Here is a 24,400-nt window from a genome sequence, read left to right as displayed (position 1 = left end):
CCTGTTAAATCTCCCTGTAATGCTCAAACTGACAGATTTTAGGCCCAGGCCCCCTCCGGCGCAGGCCTCACCGCGCTCAAATCTCCCTCCCTCCCCCCTCATATCCCCACTACCCATCCCTTTGTGTCTTTCTCCATTAAGATTACCATTCACGAGCTGATTTCCACATTAAGCTTAGCAGCCGATTAGACATGTCTTTTTGGGAAATTCGTCCCAAACTGGGGTCTAAAAACACTGGGTGTCTGGGACTATAACACCCCCGTGTCCCACGCAAATGAGGAAGGATAGGCAGACACCCCTCCATGCCCTCGTCCCTCCACACCTCCACCCCTCATCCCTTTGTATTAGCAAACTGTATGGGCAATTAAGCTACTAGAGGGATGAGCTCAGAGAGTGTAGAGGACGAGGTGTTGGATTTGTGGGATGATTATGCTACATGTATGACCCTCTGACTAATGGGATGAAGAGGAACAGACCGTCCACAGGGGATAAGGATCTGCTCTCTGAATACTGTACTACTTGACCATGGTAAGGGTACTTTATGGGTTAAATCTGAGGGTTGGTCAACTTTGTTGGTAACTCTTGATAAGTTTGTATTGGCTGTTTTAAAGGAAACCAAACCATGGGTTACAGTTTCTCCTGACCCATAGACTACTTTCAGAGTGAGGAACCATCTAACCTCAAGTTGTAGAATCCTGAACTTCCCTTTTAAGACGACCTTTATAAAGGACATTTGACACTAAGGTAAAGGGGATACCTAGTCAGTTGCACAACTTAATGCATTTAACCAACATGTGTCTTCCGCATTTAACCCAACACCTCTGAATCAGAGAGGTGCGGGGGGCTGCCTTAGTTGACGTCCAAGGCACCCAGGGAGCAGTTGTTGTTGGAGGTTAACTGCCTTGCTCAAGAGCAGAACAGCAGATGTTGTTGGAGGTTAACTGCCTTGCTCAAGAGCAGAACAGCAGATGTTGTTGGAGGTTAACTGCCTTGCTCAAGAGCAGAACAGCAGATGTTGTTGGAGGTTAACTGCCTTGCTCAAGAGCAGAACAGCATATGTTGTTGGAGGTTAACTGCCTTGCTCAAGAGCAGAACAGCAGATGTTGTTGGAGGTTAACTGCCTTGCTCAAGAGCAGAACAGCAGATGTTGTTGGAGGTTAACTGCCTTGCTCAAGAGCAGAACAGCAGATGTTGTTGGAGGTTAACTGCCTTGCTCAAGAGTAGAACAGCAGATGTTGTTGGAGGTTAACTGCCTTGCTCAAGAGCAGAACAGCAGATGTTGTTGGAGGTTAACTGCCTTGCTCAAGAGCAGAACAGCAGATGTTGTTGGAGGTTAACTGCCTTGCTCAAGAGCAGAACAGCAGATGTTTCACCTTGCCGGCTCAGAGATTCAGCCCAGCAACGTCTCGGTTACTGGCCCAACGCTCTTAATCAATAAGTTACCTGCCACCCTTTACAAATGTAACACCGTTTTACCACTTCCTTTGTAATCTGTGACTCACCTCCAGCCTTGTGATCTTTCTTGTGACAAACTGTATAAACCAAAACTCAGCTGATCTAAGCCTATTATTAACCCACAAACCAGCAGGTCCCCACCTAACCAACATTTGACATAGTTTGGGATAAAAAAAATATATAATTGCCAGTTTAAAAGGACAGTATGTCCTTGCAGTACAACAAGGCCCTTCCAGACACCTCTGACTACTAAAACATTTGGGGACTTCCGACATGGCTAATCCCTATGATTAGTAGTGTATGTCTGCTGAATAGAAAACACACACACACACACACACACACCCTAAACACACATATGCAAAAAGCATGATATGTAAGGACAAAAAAACAGAAAAGACGCAATACAACACCCAACAGCTAGAGTATCTAAATACCAAGTCACTCTATATAATAAATATTATACAAGTATCTATCTGAAAGCATACATATCCAACATTCAGTCTAACACCGGACTAAAACAGCCTAATTTCAGACTAAAACAATCGGATTCGGAACAACTAAAACTAATGAAACAGTGTCTGGTGTTAGGGGTGTTTAACAGTGGGGCTGTAAGCTGTTAGAAGGCTCTTAGCTTAACACACACCATGGTTCCTTTATGCCCATGAAACTGGATTAATGGCAAACAAAGCTATTTATTTAGTGGTTATTTAAAACAGGGGGTTAAGGAAAAACCTGGAGTGCAATAGAAAAGGCAACAAAAATTACATTTAGTAATTGACTTGAGAGCCACCTTCAGGAATCAGTAATAAGCTTATAGTAAGTTCCCCAATCAAACAAATTACAGAAAATTAAGGGACTAATGTATAATAGTGATTAATTACTCATGCTAATAGGAGAATACGTAACCTCATTACAAATATAAGGAATACGGAGAGAGAAAAATAGACAAACACACATGTATCCTACCTGTGTGTCCTGTGTTGGTGCTGAGGTCGGTGGCGGGCTGGCTCTCGGGCATGCCGTGCTGTCTGGTATGGTGGAGGTTGGAGATGATCGTAGAGAGGTCACTGTCACGACTGAAACACAGACAGAGTCAGGGGGTTATTAACACATATTGCTTTACATGACACATTAAAACACAACAAGGCGCACACACACATAGTAACACAACATAGCAAAAAGCAAAAAAAAAAAAAAAAACTCCAACAGGGAAAGACACAATGTACCATAACATGGCACAACACAACAGCACACAGCTACAGCTACAGTTAATTAAATATGTCACATAACAACTCAAAACAGCTCCATTCTACCTCGTCACTCACAACACACTTGGAGAGTCTGATCTACGGCATACGAAAGACCACACAAATCCATCCATCACCACATACAGCTGTGTGCGCACACATATACACGCTCTGGCACACACACACACACACACACGCGCGCGCACACACACACACAAACACACACACACACACACACACACACACACACACACACACACACACACACACACACACACACACACACACACACACACACACACACACACACACACACACCTGTACTGACCAAGAACCTCTCATCTACCCACTGTATTTCTGTATACTGTAGCAATTGGAATTGAAACAGACTTCATGAGTAGCTAATCAACCTGTGTGTTACATTACAGCTTATTTCTAAAATGGATTTTAAAAAACTGGGAGACCAGTCAGTATCGAGGGAAAGATGAACGGCGCAAAGCACAGAGAGATCCTTGATGAAAACCTGCTCCATAGCGCTCAGGACCTCAGACTGGGGCGGAGGTTAACCTTCCAACAGGACAACAACCCTAAGCACACAGCCAAGACAGCGCAGTAGTGGCTTTGGGAAAAGTCTCTGAATGTCCTTGAGTGGCCCAGCCAGAGCCCAGACTTGAACCCGATCAAACATCTAAAAGGTCTCAGTAAAGGGTCTGAATAAATATGTAAATCTGTTATTTCAGATTTTTGGCAACATTTCTAAAAACCATGTTTTTGCTTTGTCATTATGGTGTATTGTGTGGAGATTGATGAGGGGGAAAAATATTGAATACATAATACAAGCACTAACGTAACAAAATGTGGATAAAGTCAAGGGGTCTGAATACTTCCCGAATGCACTGTATGTATGACACCCCAATGACAGACTCCTAAGCACCAAGCACTTTTTGGTCTCATCCCTACTCATCTTGAACCTCACAGTAAGATACTTTATTCAACACATTCAGAACTCAACTAAGTCGCTTAAGAGCTTAAAATTTGATTAGTGTTCCCCCAAATTCACACGGGAGAAGAGACCAGTTTGTAGTCTCTGTCTAGATACACTACAGGGATTGTATTTATGTATGTACCTCATTGTTTAAAACATTCAAGTAAAGTAAACTGCAGAAGGCCAACTGGAATACTGAGCCTCAGTCAGTCTGATTCGCTAAAGGCCAGACAGTTCAAATAGTATTTTGTTTACTTCAAATACTTTAGCTGCATTCGACTGAGCTTGCCTGGTGCAATGGAACCAATAACACAGTCCCAAAAGTGCAAAACCTGCCCATCGGGCACTCCAGAACTCAGTGAAACTTATTAGGTTACAGGGACGATGCACATTTAGACACATTTCGGTAAATGTGCCAGTTTGCTAATTTTGAACTGAATTTTGCTGAAAGTATTTGAAAGGAAACTAACCGCCCTCTCTCTCCCACAGTGACATCACTGCCCTAGCCTCTTGTCGAGACCAAACCAGAGGAGGGTTTTAGTGGTTGGGGCTGCCAAATTCCCCACCAGCTCCCTCTAACCCAGCAGCAGCAGACATGGACATAAGTGTGTCATGGAGGTACTTCCACTCAATCTGATTAGCGCTCTGATCGCATTAAAAAAGCATAATGATGGAAAATAGGCGCTTAGCATTTGAGGGAATATCCCAGACAAATTTCTCTGTCGCTATATGACGATGGGCAAACATTTTGGTTCACTAAATGTTGAATTGGTTGTTCAAGAGTGACGGCCTCAAGTGTCTACTTTATTGTAGAAAATACAAAACACAGATAAATCAGATACAGATACATCTCATTCAATTAAATCGTGTTCCCCTGTTTCCTTACATCTGGAGCATCAAGTCCAACTGAATATGTCCAAATCAAGTTCAGTGAAGATTCTAGTTACAGTATAACTTTGTCTAACATGAAAACAGGAGCCATGGAACATTATTGCTAACCAGGAAGAGACAGCGGAGGGTGTCATGGTAACGAGGCAGAGTGGCTGGGGATGGTTCTGATTGGTCAGCACTCCGAGGAGGCCACATGGTTTGCGGCGGCTGGATTCTGCCTTTTTACAGCACAATGATTATAGGCTCCGGCTCGGTAATGCCAGCCTGTCGTGCTCCGAGCTGTTATCCAAATTGTACAGAACAGATGCGGGGGAATTTATTTTGTCTGATTCTGACCACGTTGGGTTACCAGTCGCTTCTCAGTTAACGGGAGTCACTGAGTCAAACTCAAAACAAAACCAAACGCAGATATAACATCCTGTCTGGTTTCTAAGCAAGCGAGGATGCTTTTGTTGTGCCGGGACGTCACACTTTCGGTGACACTAGTCTGACTAAAGCCTAGACCTAAATCAAAATACTTACAAGTTGTAAAGAATATAACATTTTATTTTTTGATGTCTTTATTCCACTCAATTCAGAGGTCTACTTTCATAAGGTTCATAGTCAGACTGCTGGCCAACTCAGATTAGCCATGCAACTCAGGTCCGCACTCATCCAAAATTGAGATCCCATAACCGCTAGCAACTAAAGCCCCACCTGCTCCCTATCACTCAAAGTGATCGTGATAATGTCACACTGAACTTCTCACTGAGGCTACGGGGTTATTATCCCGTGGCAAAGTAGCGGCGCTAAGCCGTGACAAGCAAGGGCATCGTTAGCACTGGTAATTAGCACACTTTTCCTGCTCTGTCCATTGTGGTTAGCTAAAGAGGGACAGCCCCTCCCCCTGCCCACACGAGTGGCCAGGTCAAGGTCATAATCTGTGCCTAGGGCTATAAGGGATGAACATGGGGAGATGTGGCTGGGCGAGGGGGGGTTAAGAACTAGCCTCCTGACTCAGCTCTCCCTCATGAATTTGGGGGGGGGGGGTGCAGCTAAGAAGGACATGAGCTGCGGTATTATCACCCAGGCCGCACACTGGAGACAATCATCTCATCCTCGGCTCATCCTTAAACTGCTCAATACCCCCCTAATCATCTTCAGTTGGTCCAGCCCACAGGACAGACAGACAGACAGACCAACAGACAGACAGCATGACCCAGATGCTACTACTGTAATAGCCAGGCCCTAATGCAAGGTAACTTTGACATGGATTACTATGGACACTACATGTATTCATAAGCAGCATAGAAAGGAGGTTATTTTCATTGCTTCCTGTTTGAGAATCAGAGAGAATCAGAAACTGGATCCATTTAATCCAATGAGCTTCGAAATCTACTCATCAAAGATGAATACTTTTAGAGAACTTTTAGAGAATATTGTTGTGAGTTTAAACCAGCTAGGTTTCCATCAGATTTTCATTTGGATATTCCCAAATCTGCATAAAAACAATATGAGCATTTTCCCACCAGAGATGTGTTTCCATCAAATGAACTTCTTGCGGATAAAAGGATGTGCATGATGATGTATTGCACATAAAAATACATTTTGCAGTTAAATTCAAATATACTGAATAAAAAAAGTTTCCATTGCATTTTCAACTTTTTTGTTGTTGCTTCATATAGCGAGTGTGCCCACTCTGGTAGTGGCATGTGTGTTCTAGCCAACAGCACTATCTGCGCGCAGTTGGCTAGAGCGCACCAAAAGCCTACATGATGAGATTATTATTATGGACAAAAGGGAAAGATTATTTTTATTTGTCAACAGGCAGCCGAGCATCAATTATCACGTCACCAGAATAAGACCCCCGATATTTATTGGAAAGGAGCATCAAGCTCATCACCATGGACTTTCACCACACTGAAGTTCATCATCATTTATCTGTTGCCTAATAAACTGCTTTCTCGATTTCTCGATTAGTCGTAGTGGGAGGACCACACAATGCCATCGTGTGTCTCCAAGTTTACTTCAGTATGATGGTTATTATATCAATATTTGCACATAAAAAAATTCCACAGACATTTTCTCGTGTAACGGATGTGAAATGGCTAGCTAGTTAGCGGTGGTGTGACCTAACAGCGTTTCAATCGGTGACGTCACTCGCTCTGAGACCTTAAAGTAGTTGTTCCCCGTGGTTTTTGTGGTGCGAAGGGTAGCGATGTTTCGTGGGTGTCAGTTGTCGATGTGTGCAGAGGGTCCCTGGTTCGGGGCGAGGAAAGGGATGGAAGCTATACTGTTACACTTGCATAATTCATTTTACCAACACAAAATATGTGTTGTGCTTGTCTAGCATATTTAGTTTTGTCAACATTTGGAAAGTTTACTTAAAAATGTTCTGTTTCTATCAGGCCTGTCATGACATTTTTTATCCGATGTAATTCAATTGAATAAAAAGGTTGGATGGAAACCTAGTACGTATAATGCTCTCTAACATCCTTTATAATGAATTATAACATATTATAACGCTAACCATAAGCATTAATAATAACTCATAAACTGTTATAAAACTCATGAACTACAGCAGGACCCAAACAGAAAATGGCTCCCATAGAAAAGGCTCAATGGGAAAGCTACTGGAACTTCCTCCAAAGGGAGATGGCAGCTGCTGCTCTGACATTACTACAGGAGACACTACTGACACTCTCCAAATGCCATGAAAAGCATCTTCTCCTGGCATGGGACCAGAATAGCGGAGGGTGACCCCCACGGTGCCACGCTGTGACATTGTCAAAGAGGAGCCGAGGTGACAAAGCTGGAGGGCATAGTGTGAGCTGGCACTGGCTGGCACGGGTTGGCAGTCTGGGCACCCCGATGCCATGTCTGACACCACGACTGAGACCGCATTGACAGACAGGGGTATTGGGGGGGTGGGGGTGGGGGTGGAAGGGGAACGCGCACAGCTGCCATGGTGGGGCAGAGGAGTTGTCACGCAGGTGTAGAGAGAGGCAGCTTGCATTCAAAATAGCACCCTATTCCCTATATACTGCAGTGCACTACTAGAGCACTTTAGTCAAATGTAGTGCACTCTATAGGGAATAGGGTGACATTTGGGACACACCCGGAGAGAAGACAGCCTGCTTGGAACAGCTGGTGCCTGCAGGTATGCTGCTACTGCAGCGCCCTCCCTCCTCCTCCAACCTCAAGACAACAAACAGACCACACAGCCAGCTCCAACCTGCAACTGCAGGTGATCCACAGCCCTGACTCACTCTTAAATATTACCATGTGATATAGGCTCATGCCAATACAAAGGGAGACCGCTTTAAAAACCACTGCTGAATTATCCTCATTCTCCGAATTTAAATAAGATGTTTTCTTGAGAGAGAAAAAAACGAAACTTAGGCTTAATGCAGAAACATGGATTTCGACAAAGAGTATGTTTTGTTTTCAGACAAAGACTTGTGTTTGTATAGCGCTCACATTTGGATGGAAAGACAGCCTGCAACTGTGGCAGAGCAAGAAGCGGGAGTCATAAATAAACCCAGAAATAGATACATAAATAAATAACAACAGGCCAGGATATCTCTTGGGCTTTCCCTGTTGTTCCTTACAGAAGCTGATGTGGGGTCGATAAGGCTGCAGAGAGAGAGGAAAGTACAATGAAATAAAAGAGTCTGCCAATGTGGAGGCTTGGTGTGGTTTTCTACCTAGGTTAAACTGAGCCAGAAAATGGTGCCTGAATCTAATCTCAATGTTTATTGAAGTAGATGTATGTTGAATCATTGATCAAAACCAATATTCTCCCAAAGGTCCTATGTGATATCAGATGTTGTTTTGATTATGATCTATTATCTAATGTTAACTATAGACCGAGTTGTCGCTTTGTGCAGAGGCGACACTACGTTTTACAAAGTAAATGTATGAGTCCAATGACCATGATAATTTGGGATTCAATTAAACAATTCTTCAAAACAGGGACATAGATTCAAAACAGAACAAGATTCTTTAGGACTTAAACCCCCCAAAAAAGCACAAGAGTAGGTTTCCTATAGTACATGATCAAACAGCGTTTTTGAACAGCCCCCTGTTTAAGGTACTACCCTCTATATGATTAAATGGAGAGACAGGGAAAACTCTGTTCTTGCTACAAACACCTCCTAATCTGTCATTGGATTGTTGGAACCCTGTTGCCATGGAGAAGCGGTGTGACAGGAGCAAATAAGTCTTCAGCCTTTCTTCAGGAAGCTTGAAAAAAACTTTATGTTCACTAATTAGTGCTTTCGGTGAAAGCCCTTTTCAGGAATTCTTCTGTCGCCTTGCTGGCTTTAACCTTAGACACAATTCACCAAGAACACCATAAGAGGAAAACTTCAAAGGAGTAAGAAAAAGGTTAACCCCAAGCAGTTGTTAGCTGTACGTATGTCATACGCGATTCAATGTCAGCATGAACAATACAGTACTATTACAATATTCATAGCTTTTGTTTTAGGAGCAAATTGCTGTCTATAAGGAGAGGAGCAGACACAGGCCAACCTATATTCATGGACTAAAAAATGAAACTTAAGAAAACTGTCTGGACAATTCTAAGACAATGCAACAACTGAGTATAGGGCTCATACCTATGTCTACCAATTCCCCCACTACACAACTGTAAACACACATCTTTCATTCTTACCTACTGGTTTTATGGAATGCTACCTCCAACAAACTTTATCTTTGCGGATCTGAGGTTTATCCCTCAGCGAGCATTATTGTTGCATCTACATAAATCAATCCACAACAATTAAATTTTCTCTTTCTACAATACTAAAAAATGACATAAGACAAAATTCTAATTTACGCAGTGAATAAATTCCACTTCAGTACATACCAGCCTTGTCAGGTATCGTTATGCTAGTAGAGGTTCAACCTCTAGCACCTTGCACATGAAAAATTAGCTCTGCTATCCAGAGAGGGCCTGGACACCTTGCAGGAACTAGTTCCACCTACACAGAGTCACAGCGCAATGTTGTGGTGGCTATGTTAGCATCCGGCAGTTCGCGGAAGGCTATGCCTAGTGGAAATGGGTATGGCAGCTTTGTACAGTTACCTCTCTCTCTTTGTCCCCCTGCGGAAGGGCCTGCCACCACCACCCTCATGACAGCCTCCCTCCTCCCATTTCCTCCCATGTAATCTCCTTAGACATTTATACTACACAAATAATACTGCTCTTTTCCCTTCAATAAGAAATGGGGGAAACATTTTTGCTTTTGAAATAGGAATAACTGTATCGTTGTGTATATGAAATAGAAAAACATTATATAAACGCACGACTTAGTGAGATTTCCAGGGCTATAGACGTATGTGTTGTGTGGCTTTTTTTCTCCAGAGGGTGCCACCTAAAAGCCCAACGTCAGCAGGTGGAATTTAGTTAACCCTCTCCCTCAGCATTTTGGAGTCAAAACCTTGTTATCTACACGACGTCCAACTCAAACAATACTCAGGTAGGCTTTGTTTTCCCTTGGGTATAAGACAACTAAGCTACCACCGTCAAATATTTAGTGACGAATTTGAATACCGATTGTCTCAATACACTTGCAAGCCACTCCATGCAAGAACAAAAAAACGATTGAATATCTGACTAATCATCAAACACCTTTGTCTCGCTGTATTGGAAGCTTCTGTTTCTATGGTATTTGTTTTCTGATCAGGATCGAGTCTCCTCTCTATTCCCTGGTTGTGTCTCTGCAGTTTGAGTTAAGGGAGAGAGGGACTACCCCACGCATCCAAGACATTTAACCTTTGTTCCAGATGCGCCGGGTTGGACCATTAATCATTGAGTGGGTTCCCCCGGTTCTCTGCCCTGGTTCAATCAAGCCTCAGGGGGTTTTCCCGGGTTCTTAAGTGGCTTGGGCACTCTTTGCTTACTCAGCAGGAACGATGCGCAGTTCTCCGCACTGTTCTGGTGGGCCTACTGAACTAATCACCTGTAAAGCCGATGGCCATTAACATTAATCCGGTTAAAAGATATAGAGCTCTCTAATGAACTTGACAAGTCCTCTTCAAGGATGACAACACCTCCGAAGACCTTTCTGACAACTAGGAAATCCTGTTACTACGTAGCCACAGTACCTTAGCCTGATCCAAGATCCTATTCCTCTGTGTTATAGCACGTCCACGCGGTAACATCCAAACCATTTAAAAAGTGCTAGGTCAATATCTGATTGTTTCAAATATTTTTAGAATTTTGAAAGGAAAATATGAATGAACGTTAAATGGTCTATAGGTCGAAGGTATTTCACTTTAATATTCTTTTAACCTTGACGATGCAACTTGGCAAGGGAGTTGAGGTCACAAAAACAGCAAACTCCTGATGAAACCCTAAATTGATGTACAAGTGGACCATACCGCAATGTTTTTCAATTTAATCAGGTATTTTTCTGCATCAAGATGAGAATAACATAGCATAATTATCACAACGGAATATGTTGCAGGATGTACCCAAGTGCGATGTGACACAATGTTAGCGAGAATCCTGATGATGTGTGAGGTAGAGAAAACATGAGGTAGAGAATAGACACACTCACACGTATGGACAGCATCCTGTATTTTTCACCATCCATTGACCAAATCCAATTTGTTAAGACCCCTTCTACGACTCACTTACTGGGTCTGTGGTCAATAGAAATCAGATTTCCTTGATTAGACATCCCATTATCCATTTCGCTCAGACCCATTGCATTTGGAATAAAGTAGGGCCGAGAAGGATGCCCGGGACAGATCGGAGCTGTGGCTCCAGTGAGTCCGCCGCCTTTTAAAGGGTAAAAGCCTGACATATTAGTCATAAGTGTTCTTTAAATTCATTATCATCTTAACACGCGAGCGGCGCATGTGTCAGTGGGGGAAATAAGCCTCTTTAATGAGGTTAGTGGATCCATTTAAAGCTTTACAGTTGCTGTGCTGTCCTCCATGTCACACACCAGTCTCGAGAAGGCAGCAACAGCAACATCCTCTCCTTCAATGAGATTGCACAAGTCGCTTCTCATGCAGTGAGCGTTAAAATGAGTTTCACTGAGGAAGTCAACGAGCAGATACTATTAACATTTCTGACAAGCTTGGCTGACAACAAAAGATACAAATCACTTTGTGTTCCTCATATTTGCATGCACAAAAAAAAACAATTTACGTGGATAAAAGTTAAAAACAGGGTTTGGGGAGGTTTTTATTCCCAATTCCTTTGATTCTATTTGACTAGCATAGCACACACAATAGTGGAGTATGTCACCTCACCTGTGGTGGTGAGATATGTGAGCCTTTTCAGGAAAATAGGCATATATTGCACGCCACTACTTCACAGGAAAGGCATTTGAACGTAATTAATTTTTTTCAAAATATGTTTTTTAGAACCTTAATTCCAATTTGTATGCCATCTGTAAACACAAATGAAATTGTTAAATTAAGAGCGTAGTTGGTTTAGCCACAGAAAAAGACAGGAAGCTTCCCGCTAGCCATTATTATCTGAGATAATGGATGGGCTGGACATGCCGAGAGATGAGTTCAGATTGTCATGCCATGTAGCATGCTTCTGTCTATAACATGAGCTGCTCAGTATGTGTGGATAATCCTTTCTACCTCTGCTTTTTTTTAAGATATCATGAAGAACTGCAAAAGTGTTGCTGCTGTTCGTCACTTCTGGAGGATGATCGTGCCATGAGGAAGTCTAGAAAAGAGAACACACCGAAGGCTGTTGTATAAAACACCTGTCTCCGGATTACATCTTCAAACTAAGGGCAACCATGGCATTCGTGACAGAGAGAGAGAAGCGTTCATCCATGTATACGGGTAAGAAAGTCTAGCTAACTTCATTTTCAGATATTATAAGTTTCTAATTATGTCAGAAAGTTATTTTCATTGCAAATGAAAGCATACTGTTAGCGAGCTAGCTAACATTAGTTCGCTGGCTCGCTAGCTAACATGGATGGTGGCTAGCTATGACAATCATTTTGAATTGTTAGTAGTATGGGTTGGGACTATTGCCGCATTCAAAACAACTGAACTTAGAACCGGGAACTCAGAAATCTCAGACTTCAGTGCGTTCAAGAAAACGAGCTCCGACGGGGAAAAATAGTTTTGAACGGTCCTCCAACTCGGAATTCCAACTCGGGAAGTCAGACCTCTTTCTAGAGACCCGACTTTCCGACCTGAAGATCACTGACGTCATGATTTGATCAAAAAAAAATCCAAGATCCCAGTTGTCCTAAAAACACCATTAGGTTCATTGTTTAGCTAACTACATGTCGAAAATACCAGATGATTACCTGACCCATCATGTTAGCCGGGTGTGTCTGTGGGTGATTACAATCTATTGTATTTCATGAACATGTGTACATGTCTAGACAATAGTGACCCATCCACTTAGCTAGATGTGGCTGGGCCTACTACTTTCACCCCTTTCAGCATTGAAATCTTTCGTTGTTTACTACACTACCTTACTCTGTTTAGCACATGGCCTCACATGTGAATCCTTAAAGAGATGGGTGGGGCTCAGGCTTTAGAGGGTGTGAATGAATCTGAATGGGTGTAGACAAAGAAGAGCTCTCCCAGTTGGTGTACCAAAACATTCAAGGGCCATTTTTACAAATGTGGGGTTACAAGTTTATCAACTTTCAAAGCAGAATTACTTTCCCCTTGTTCCTGAACTGACGTGTATGACATAAACTTTTCTAGCTCTGAGTCTACTTTTATCCAGTGTAAAAAACACATGTTGCTACATAAGACCGGATCGAGCCGGTCGGTCACATATACTGTGTCTCTTTCTTTCTCACTCTCCTCCTAAAGGAAAAATTGGAGCATGACCTCTCTTCAGGCTATGACCTCTCTCTTCCTCTCTGATCAGGCCTAGAATAATGCCTTGTAATGCTTTGTAATTTAAGCTTTTGTATTGTACGGGGAGGCAGGTAGCCTAGCAGTTAAGAGTGTTGGGCCAGTAACCGAAAGCGTTGCTGGTTTGAATTCCCATTCCGACTAGGTGAAACATCTATCGATGTGCCCTTGGGCACTTCACCCTATTTGCTCTGCATAAGTAGATCTGCTAAATGACTGGAATGTATGTGAATCCATTCATTTTACAATGTTAATTAATTATTTGCTTTTGATATAGACAATTCTTAGTTCTTGCTTGTCCTTTTCTATTACTGTAGCTCAGCTATAGTCTCTTGCATATTGCTAAATCATTTTTATGGAGTCAGATAATGAATTTAATGGACTTCATTAACTGCATAGTCTTATTATGGGTTGCAGGTGAAGTGTATATAATATGTGTATGTATAAAATATTACCCCACTACACGCTCATTTGGTTCATCTTAATGGGGTGACTTCCCCAAAAACATGACTGTGTGTGTGTGTGTGTGTGTGTGTGTGTGTGTGTGTGTGTGTGTGTGTGTGTGTGTGTGTGTGTGTGCGTGCGTGCGTGTGTGTTTGTTCGGATGAGCGAGTGGGTGTGCACGTGTGTGCATTTGAGTGAGTGGCCTACAGTGAGTGTGCGATTACACCCCAAATCTAATTGAACCGCCAAACACCATCCTCCATTAGCCAATATTAGGCTCATAACTACTCCCTCACCCACATCTAAGGAACATTTCAGCTTTGAAAAGTTCCTTGTTGGTCTTTGATCCACGTTCACAACAACGTATTAACTGTCACTTTGAGATTGAAACAGTTGCATCCAAAAATAGACCATTTTTGTTCCATTCCCAGCTCTTCAAATCTTATTTCACCTAATGCAAACACATCAAGATTTCCTTGTACACAGTAAACAGTCATTTGTAAAACAAGGTATCCGATGTCAATTTCATTACACAAATATTGTAGCCAGATGCCTATAACCATCAACATTATCCAACTGACACCTGGCACCAATACTAAACAATACTAAAAACAACAATGCTACTACTAATCCCTACCGCCTATATTATGAAATTAAACATAAAATAAAGAATTTTTAAAAAGAATAGCTGTGACTTTTATTTCCCTATTATGTATGAGATTATTGAGATTATTCCAAATGCTGAGAAACTAGTGCAACAGCACAACTGGCGTACTGTAACAGACTGGATTACCTGCTCATTTTCTACCCGGTCATGGCATGAGTTGAAAAGAGAGTGATGTACAGCTTTGAAACCAGGAAAAAATCCCCACTGAGGTGAAACTACCCATAACGTCTGTTTGAGATGACTTTCTGACTATTATCTGAAGCTCCTGTGGTACTGATGTCTGAAACACAGTTTATGGCAAAGGTATTCAGTCTTTGAGATTTTCAGGACAAGAAGTTTTGGAAGAGACAGCTTGATATAAGTATATTTCTCATACTGTATTTGGACAATACTGACAACAGCAGTAGCAGCAAAGCAACATCATGCTCTCATAAGCGTCAGCTAATGCATCAGAGCTCGTTCCTGCCTCAATGCTGTATTTTCCTTTCTTCAAGCCCTCCTTTACCCTAACCGTTGTCATATAAAAGACCGCACCATCTCCATCCACCATCAGAAGGGGCTGGTTCTTTAGTTATTTCTGGGGTTTGGGCTTATCATGCGGCTATTTGTATGCACTGAGTGTACAGAACATTAGGTACACCTGAGTCCATGACCCGACGAATTGAGGCTGTTCTGAGGGCAAAAAGGGGTACAGCTCAAATTTAGGAGAACGTTTGTTATTTTATTGCACTCACTTTATCCTGTACTTTAGAGCATTATTAGTATTATAAAGGGTTATTACGCATATTCAACTCGATGAAGACCAAAATACTGCACAGCGGTGGGAAGTGTTTCAGTGACTCAAACATTGCACTGTAGACTGAGCAAGGAAGATAAGCAAGAAAACAATTACATGTCAACACAACACTTCCTGTAAGCACCAAGCTTAAAGCAATGAATTGAGACAGGTTGGGAATGGGTATGGACAGATCATAAGTGATGAGTTATTTGTATATCCCAATATCATTCAGACACAGGAGTTCTCCCAGACCTTACCTCTTTCTCATGATACTGTAATGCAGCTCATCCTCCTGCTTGATGTGGGCATGGTCTCCGCTGGCGCGGTCGCTACCCTCGCTGTCGTCACTGCTAAAGACGGAGGAGAGCTCCCTCTTGGGCACACGGTTGGGGGGCAGGGGGATGGTGCGCTTCTCTGCCAAACGCCCGCGGTTCTACGGGAAAAAGGTGCTCTTAGAGATGCGGTTTCCAGTTTGATGCAAACAGCATTCACGTGCTAACATGCTAACATTAAGCATGTGATAAACATGCTAACACTAACCACATGCTAGCATGCTAACACTAAGCACGTGCTTAATATGCTAACAATATGCACGTGCTAACATGCTAGTAGCTAGCGTTCGAAGCACTCCTCCACGCTAAACACCTGACTTGGTGTGCAGCGGACACCATAATATTCCCCATCAGTCATACACAGAAATCAATGTTGCTGCTTTCACGGTCGCAGTAGCATACATTTATACTAGGAGTGATCATTATGTGAGATTAATTCGTTCTACAATACATACAATTTTCTAAACAGTATCTAGCATTATTCAGAGGCAATACTAAGAATGCAGAAAGTACCACATGGGCTCAAGCTCCATAGCTGAACATAACAGCTTTATTGGTCATTTGTATGACCGGAATATTCCAATAACTTATTCCAAAATTATCATTGTTATTATTAAGTACAAATATGGAGGCTATTCATGAAACAAAACTACCAAAGAAAAATGAACACCTTAAAAAAGCCACCACGATAAGACTGATTAAAGTAAGATGATATCAAAGGATAAGAAAGTCATTTATTGCTATCTAATATGGGTGTCAATTAGTATTTACTTTTCAAGGGGGATGGAGGGATAAATGTACTATTTTAAAGGAAAACTCCACCCCAAAACTATCTTTTGGTATTTGAAATGGGAAACCTGACACGTGTGATCAACGGTCCTCGCAATGTGCTAGAAAAAGCAAGCCATTACTGGTGCACAAGCCCACTGAAATGTGCTCAACTGACTAAAAGTAGGATAGACCACATACAGGAAACAAGGGAAAAACTACTCTCCAAAATCATATGCTTTTCCTGAAGAATAGGCTTCATGTTCTGGCTGAGACACCGCTGACACGTATATAAGCCTACTATATGATATTTCTTGTAACTATAGATGCGAGTAATGACACAGAATATGTTTCAACTTACATTATACCCCAATGCAGACATACTTATCAAATTTACCACAGAAACCATAATAGGGGGATTGCCTAAACAACCATTGTTTACCATAGCCAGAGTCCTAAGTGATAAGTGGGTCATGCAAAGGGAGAACAGGAAATGATTATGCTTGGTGTGGTCAGCGCTTTTGGGCCACAAAGCTCTAATGAGCGGAGCGAAAGGAAAGAAGGAGTGTGGCCCTGAGGGGTTCTGGGAGTGAAGCTGGGTGACCTTTAATGTGACCTGAAGAGGTCACTGCAGATTAACATGGCTCTATAGAGATAAATATGGGGGGGTGGGGGGGGGGGGGAGAAAGAGAGAGGGGCAGAATGGGAGGAAAGGGGGGAGAGAAACAGAATAGGAGGAAAGAAAGAGATAATTGAATTTGAGTGAAAGGAGAAAAGGCAATACAGATAAACACAGAGAGAGTGGACATAGCTTTGAAACACTCTAGCTCTCTCTATCCCCACCCTCTCTCTCCATCCCTCTGTCGCTCTTTTTTTCTCCCTCCCTCTCGCTCTCTCAGTTCCTACATCTCCACTCTACTCTCCCGGGCGCCTCCGAGCCCTCCAGCTATCCCTTCCACCACATGCAACCCCCCCCCCCCTCTCCCTCCATCCCACAAGGGGCGAAGACATGAGTGGCAGGCTGGGGCAGAGGGGCGCCTCGCCAAGAGGCAAACAGGTGCAGCCCCTCTGGAGGCTCTCAAGTGGCAGACATTAAAACGAGTGAGGGGGGAAAAGGGAGGATAAAGATGAAAACATCCCTCAGGATGAGCAGGGCCACATAGTTCTGCAACAACAAAAAAAATCTATTTTTTCTGTCTTACCGAAAGAGTATTTTTCCTTTCTTCTTTCCACAGGCAGATCTGTGAAGAGCAGTACCTTTGTATAAGTTCTTCTCAACTGCGCGAGGACAGTGGAGGAGTTTTCTTCTATTCCCGCTCGACTTCCTCTGACTTAGCTACTTGGACTAGAGGTATGGAGTATGCTCTCTCTCTCTGGATTTCTCTTGCTATATGACAGACACACACCTGTCATATACGCACACACGCATATACACACAACACCTGTCTTGTGAACTCACACACGCTCTCTCACACATACATACACACACACCTGTTCATGGAAACACATACCACACCTGTTACTGCATGTAAAGAGGGGTTTTACTTAGCAGACATCGTGTGCTGGTCTACTGGAATATTCTGCCTAGGAAGAAGCACAGCGATTGTGGCTTCGTGTGTAGACAACCACCCACGTGGCCCTGACATACCGCCATGGAAACCCCCTATCCTTTCTTTAGCAGCACTGACGCATAACTGGGGGTGGGCTCCCACTGTTTCCGGCAACACTTCCGCATCGCGGAGGAGGGCCCTCTAAAACAAAACATGAAACAAAACACACCCCTGGCAGTACACGTAGGAGTGTAAAAAAAAGACACAATCATAATAAACACACACAAAAACGCACACATCAACAGGAGAAGTGGTAGTGAATACACACATGTATAAACATATATGTAAACACACACACACACACAAACACACTGTAAAAAAAAAAAGCTCATTGTTTCAAGTATTTATTATTAATATGTAACTGGTTGCACAGACTTTTTTGCTTACTCAACTTTTCAGTCAAAGTGTTACCTAAAAAAAGTGTTGGCCCAGTCAACTTAAAATTGTGTTTGCTCACGTTGTCTCATATGTCCATCCACCAGACATGGTGGCGTAGCAGGAAGATCGGAATGCCGTGAGTTCAACTCCCAGGTGAGAACATGTTGAGTGATAATTACTGTACAGTATGTAAATTGAAAACATTGTATGTTAAAAGCACTGTGTGTAACTAGTTACACTGACTTTTTTTTCGGTAAGATGCCCAGATAATAATTCCTAGTGAATAAACATATGAAAAATATTTTTAAGTTGACTGAATTATTGCCTTGTTTTTTCAAGTTCATTTTGTGCCAACTAATTTGTTTTAGTTTGAGTATCACTTGGACCGAAAACTTTAGTAAACAAAAAAAAAAAAGGCTCTGGAATAATTAGTTGAAACAACTACATTTTGTATTTATTTTAAGGACACGCACACACTCAAGGCGGCCGTACTGTGTGGTCAACCCTCTGTCGGCCATGGAAACAAGTATTTCATAAACAATACACTAAAAGCACCTCTATGAATATCCCCTCCTACACATTCTGTCTGACGGTCCAAGTCCTCCAGCCAAGAAATCTGTATTTCACATCACACATAAACAACACACACACACATTCGCGTGCACACCGGCAGACAGACACACGCACCCACAAACACACAGGTTTAGACTTCAACAAAGTAGGAGTATCATATACAAGAACTGTGGCTGGAATTCGTCCCAAAAAGCTTTTGTAATTTCACTAAAACCACTTATCCGACCAGTGTGTGTTTAACTGCATGCTGGCGTTGGCTATCCACCGCCGCACCACACACACACACACACACACACACACACACACACACACACACCAGTCTCTTTAGTAACATAGGCTGTATACATTCATAAAAGGAGAGAATAACTGTTCTAAAACTACAGAAAGATCCTGTTGTTATTGTTGTTGTTTTTATCAAAACCCCAGCCTATATTTAATACCAAACAATGTGGGCAAACAGTAATGTTGTATTTTTTTACTAAGCTAATTCCAGACCTTAAATGAAGACTCTGTGGAAAAGGCTATTAATGGGTTTTTTTCTCCCTGCCTTATTTCCTAAAAGGTGCTGTGCCCTGCCACTGGCTCAAACCAGCATGCACACACACACACACACACACGCACGCACGCACGCACGCACACACACACACACACACACACACACACACACACACACACACACACACACACACACACACACACACACACACACACACACACACACACACACACACACACACACACACACACACACACACACACAGTGGTAGCCGCCCGCGACATTCCTGCAGCTGCAGCGGTCTCTTTCTCTCTCGCACGCGCCCCCCCAGCGTTCTCCCTGGGGGATGAATGCCTAATGAGTCACGCGCCTGTCTGCCGTTACCTCTCAGCGTGTGAGCGTGTGAGCGTGTGAGCGTGTGTGCGTGTGTGCGTGTGTGTGTGTGTGTGTGTGTGTGTGTGTGTGTGTGTGTGCGGAAGCAGGGGGACTTGGAGCAAGGACTGGCAGAGGGGGAGGGGTGGTTAGGAGATGACAGGGGGTTGAGGGAGAGAGAACGAGAGAGAGAGCGAGAGAGACAGGAGGGGAAGGAGGAAAGGGCAGTCATTGCCACGCTCACATAGGTCCAGTGAAAAAATGAGCCAAACAAATGTGTTTGTGTGCACTTAACTCCTTTTTCTGTTTATGTTGACCTCCACTCTGTCTTACTCACCCACTCACTAAAGTAAGCTACAATTCTGAAGGTACGTTACAGACTTTAGAAGCTACATTAGAGACACACTATGAGGGAGGGATTTCAAATCATACAACCCCTCCCACAAATCATACAACCCCTCCCACAAATCATACAACCCCTCCCACAAATCATACAACCTCCTTTTCACCATATTGTACATACGGCACATTTATAAATGCTTAGTCGCGGACTATATTTAATAGTGGAAAAGACTGTGTGATAAAAGCGTGTGTTTGTGGAGGGGGGTACGTAGTGGCAAGGCAACACTTGGTTTTTCATGGCCAGAATAATATTTTTTGGGGGGAAGAAAGCACTGTGGGAGGGACAGGCATGCAACCAAACACCCCCTCCCCCGTCACCTCCCTCACACACACACCGTCCTCCCTTTCCTCTCTCTGCCCCCACCCCTCGGCCCTCACACGCTGAGCTGAACGGGCGGTTGCGGCCCAGTGGAGCAGGACGAGGGACGAGTGGGAGGGAGGGAAGGGGTTCTAGGAGGGCGAGAGGCAGCGAGGGGGAGAAGGGGCGGTGGTGGGAGGTTAGTGGCGGTGCAGCCAGGTGTGCCAGGGCCTCTCTCTTGTGTTTGGATAGGCCCGCGCGAGAACTTCAGCCAGGTAACCACTCTGCCATTCTTTCCCCAGACAAAATCATAGTGAGAGAGAGAGGCAGGGAGGGGGTGTCTAAGAGAGATAGAGAGAAAGCCGAGTGCAGCAAGGTTGAGTTTTGCAGAATAAATCAAAAATATATGTCTGAGAATGCTTCATATCCGCCCCAATGTCTGCATTTTTGTATAAAAACAAATTTATGCAAACCTGTATTTATAGCATTATAGCATATATCTTTAATTCAATGACACTACTCTGCATACTGTGGCATGTGTGAAACACTGAGTTGAGTGACGACACTCTTGGAAAACAAGGTGCTATCTAGAACCTAAAAGGGTTCTTCGGCTGTCCCCATAAGAGAAACATTTGATGAACCCTTTATGGTTACAGGTATAACCCTATTGGGTTCCATGTAGAACCCTTTCCCCAGACGGTTCTACATAGAACCCAAAAGAGTTCTACCTGGAACCAAAAAGGGTTCTACCTGGAACAAAAAACTGTGCTCCTATGGGGACAGCCGAAGAACCCTTTTGAAACCCTTTTTTCTAAGAGTGTGGCGTCAGTGAAGAGGCCCCACAGAGAGAGGAAGAGAACACTCAACCACTATGCCATCATATGAGGTCAGACGTCTGTACACATACTGGGAGGAGAGAGAAGTTCCATAAATATCTCTGCTGGCTTTGTCATCATCAGCTGCAAACAACTGATAGACAAGCAGTCCACCTTATTTAGCTAACTCCATCAGTCCCACTGAAAAACACACACACATGCACACACACAGACAAGACAGGAGAAAGGCAAGGTATATAGGGGCTCTGATCGAGGCCAGACACTTCACTCTCCCTGTCAATCTCTGGTCCTGTCATCTAGCCTCTTACTGATAGTGCAGGCTAACACAGGCTAATGGCTAATTCACTTGCTAATGGCTAATTCACTGGCGTAATGGATCATTGCAGACGGAATTATTCATAGATATATAAAGTGGCTATGTTGAGTGTATGTGTGTGTGTGTGTGTGTGTGTGTGTGTGTGTGTGTGTGTGTGTGTGTGTGTGTGTGTGAGACAGAGGGAGGGAGTGTGTTACAGTACTTGTAAGCCTGCCAATAAGTTGCACTTTTAGTATTGATTGCTAACACTAAGGCTACCCAAAATGCAAGGCCCCTAGGGAATAAGCAAATCATTAGAGACTCGGTTATTCTCTAATTTGGCCAATTGACTAAGAAACACACTAGAGTCCTGAACCATGCATCGCTCCTTCCCTAAAGATGGATACTGTGGTTGCCATGGTAGCATAGCCTTAGTGCCATGTGGGACACACACAGAGACCCACACACACTGCACACACACTGCACACATACAGCACAAACACACTCACGCAAATACATACACACATTTGTGCAAACGCATGCGCACACACACACACTCCAACCCCCTGCGGGGAGTGAGCTGTTCAGGGACACAGAGGCGTCAGCCCTGCTTATCCCCAGCATCACAGTGGCACTCAGCCAATAGAAAGTCCCCAACAAATGGCCATATCAAAGCAATAACCAAGGGTGCGTTCAGCAGGATGCAACGTTTTGGAACGTTCAAATATAAATATGCTATGTAGAACAAACATGCCTCTCCGACGTAGAATAAGGAATCACGTCGACTCTCTTCACGGAATTTCTATCTGCAACGTTCGAGAACGTTTTGCAACTGAACATCGCCGTGCTTCGTACAATATCTACAGCAACTTATATTGGTATTGTACTGGTAACTTCCTGTTCTTCCTGTCTTATATATAAGAAAGGCACTAATATGGATCACTCCCTAATAACTACTGACTCTAGTCCATGTATCAAATGAATGTCTACTGCTACGCCTTGGCAGTGTCACACTGGGTTACAAGCATTTCGCTACACTCGCATTAACGTCTGATAACCATGTGTATGTGACCAATACAATTTGATTTGATTTGATTTGGTTACTATGTGCAATACATTGAAATATGAACAAAAATCACACAGAAAATCAGATTTTGAAATGGGAACCTATGGCTCTTTGAGTTTCAACCACCCTAGAATTACTGTTGTTGGAGGCAGGGATGTATAATAATAAGAACAAAGAGTAATCTCCCCACAGCCCCCTAACATGGATCTGCGTGTGTTTACGTGGTTGTGTGTTTACGTGTGCGTGTGTGCGTGTGTGTGTGTGTGCTAGCGTTTGTGTGTGCAAGTGTGTGCATCTGTGCGTATTCACATACTTTCCCACGTTTTGTTGTGTTACAGCCTGAGTTTATAATTGATTACAATTAGATTTTTTTTGTCACTGGCCTACACACAATACCCCATAATGTCAAAGTGGAATTATGTTTTTCTACATTTTTACTAATTAATTACAAATAAAAATCTGAAATGTCTTGAGTCAATAAGTAGTCAACCCCTTTGTTATGGCAAGCCTAAATAAGTTCAGGAGTAAACATTTGCTTAACAAATCACATATTCATTTGCATGAAAGCACAGTATTTAACATTATTTTTGAATGACTACCTCATCTCTGTACCCCACACATACAATTATCTGTACGGTCAGTCGATCAGTGAATTTCAAACACAGATTCAACCACAAGGGAGGTTTTACAATAACTCGCAAAGAAGGGCACCTATTGGTAGATGTGTAAAAATACAAATAAAAGCAGACATTGACTATCCCTTAGAGCATGGTGAAGTTATAAATTACACTTTGGATGGTGTATTAACACACCCAGTCACTACAAAGATACAGGCCTAACTCCGTCCTAACTCAGTTGCCGGAGAGGAAGGAAACCTCACCATGAGGCCAATGGTGACATTGGGGCGGCAGGGTAGCCTAGTGGTTAGAGCGTTGTAACCGAAAGGTTGCAAGTTTAAACCCCCGAGCTGACAAGGTACAAATCTGTCGTTCTGCCCCTGAACAGGCAGTTAACCCACTGTTCCTAGGCCGTCATTGAAAATAAGAATGTGTTCTTAACTGACTTGCCTAGTTAAATAAAGGTAAAAATAAAATAAACATTGTAGTTACTCCACAATACTAGCCTAACTGACAGAGTGAAAAAAGGAAACCTGTACAGAATAAAATATTTACAAAACATGCATCATGTTTGCAACAAGGCACTGAAAAGAATACTGCAAAGAATGTGGCAAAGTGATTACATTTTGGTCCTAAATATGAAGTGTTATGTTTGGGGCAAATCCAATACAACACATTACTGAGTACCACTCTACATATTTTCAAGAATAGTGTAGGCTGCATCATGTTATGGGTATGCTTGTAATGGTTAAGGACTGGGGATTTTTTTTTATATAAAAAAGAAACCGAATGGAGCTAATCACAGGAAAACCTGGTTCAGTCTGCTTTCCACCAGACACTGGGAGATGAATTCACCTTTCAGCAGTACAATAACCTAAAATACAAGGCCAAATCTACACTGGAGTTGCTTACCAAGAAGACAGTGAATGTTCCTGAATGGCCTAGTTACAGTTTTGACAAAAATCTACTTGAACATCTATGGCAAGACCTGAAAATGGTTGTTGAGCAACGATCAACAACCAATTTAACAGCGCTTGAAGAATTATGAA

At 42.9% G+C, this 24,400-nt stretch overlaps 1 protein-coding gene across 7 annotated transcripts in view; it reads right to left on the bottom strand.

Moving 5' to 3' along the window:
• The window catches only part of samd11 (sterile alpha motif domain containing 11), a 98,691-nt gene that overhangs the window by 66,593 nt on the left and 7,698 nt on the right, over positions 1 to 24,400 (bottom strand). For all 7 annotated transcript variants that reach the window (XM_036988163.2, XM_036988165.2, XM_036988164.2 and 4 more), the window contains exons 3-4: positions 15,566 to 15,741; positions 2,422 to 2,531 (exon numbers count right to left, since the gene is read on the bottom strand). In XM_036988163.2, coding sequence (XP_036844058.2) covers positions 2,422 to 2,531; positions 15,566 to 15,741 — 286 coding nt within the window. The remainder of the gene's footprint in view (positions 1 to 2,421; positions 2,532 to 15,565; positions 15,742 to 24,400) is intronic.

Source organism: Oncorhynchus mykiss, chromosome 9 (genome assembly GCF_057628025.1).
Source record: "Oncorhynchus mykiss isolate SJ-2025 chromosome 9, ASM5762802v1, whole genome shotgun sequence".
In the NCBI taxonomy this organism is placed as follows: Eukaryota; Metazoa; Chordata; class Actinopteri; order Salmoniformes; family Salmonidae; genus Oncorhynchus; species Oncorhynchus mykiss.
The sequence above is the reverse complement of the archived record's forward strand: the minus strand, read 5'-3'. Positions and strand labels throughout refer to the sequence as shown.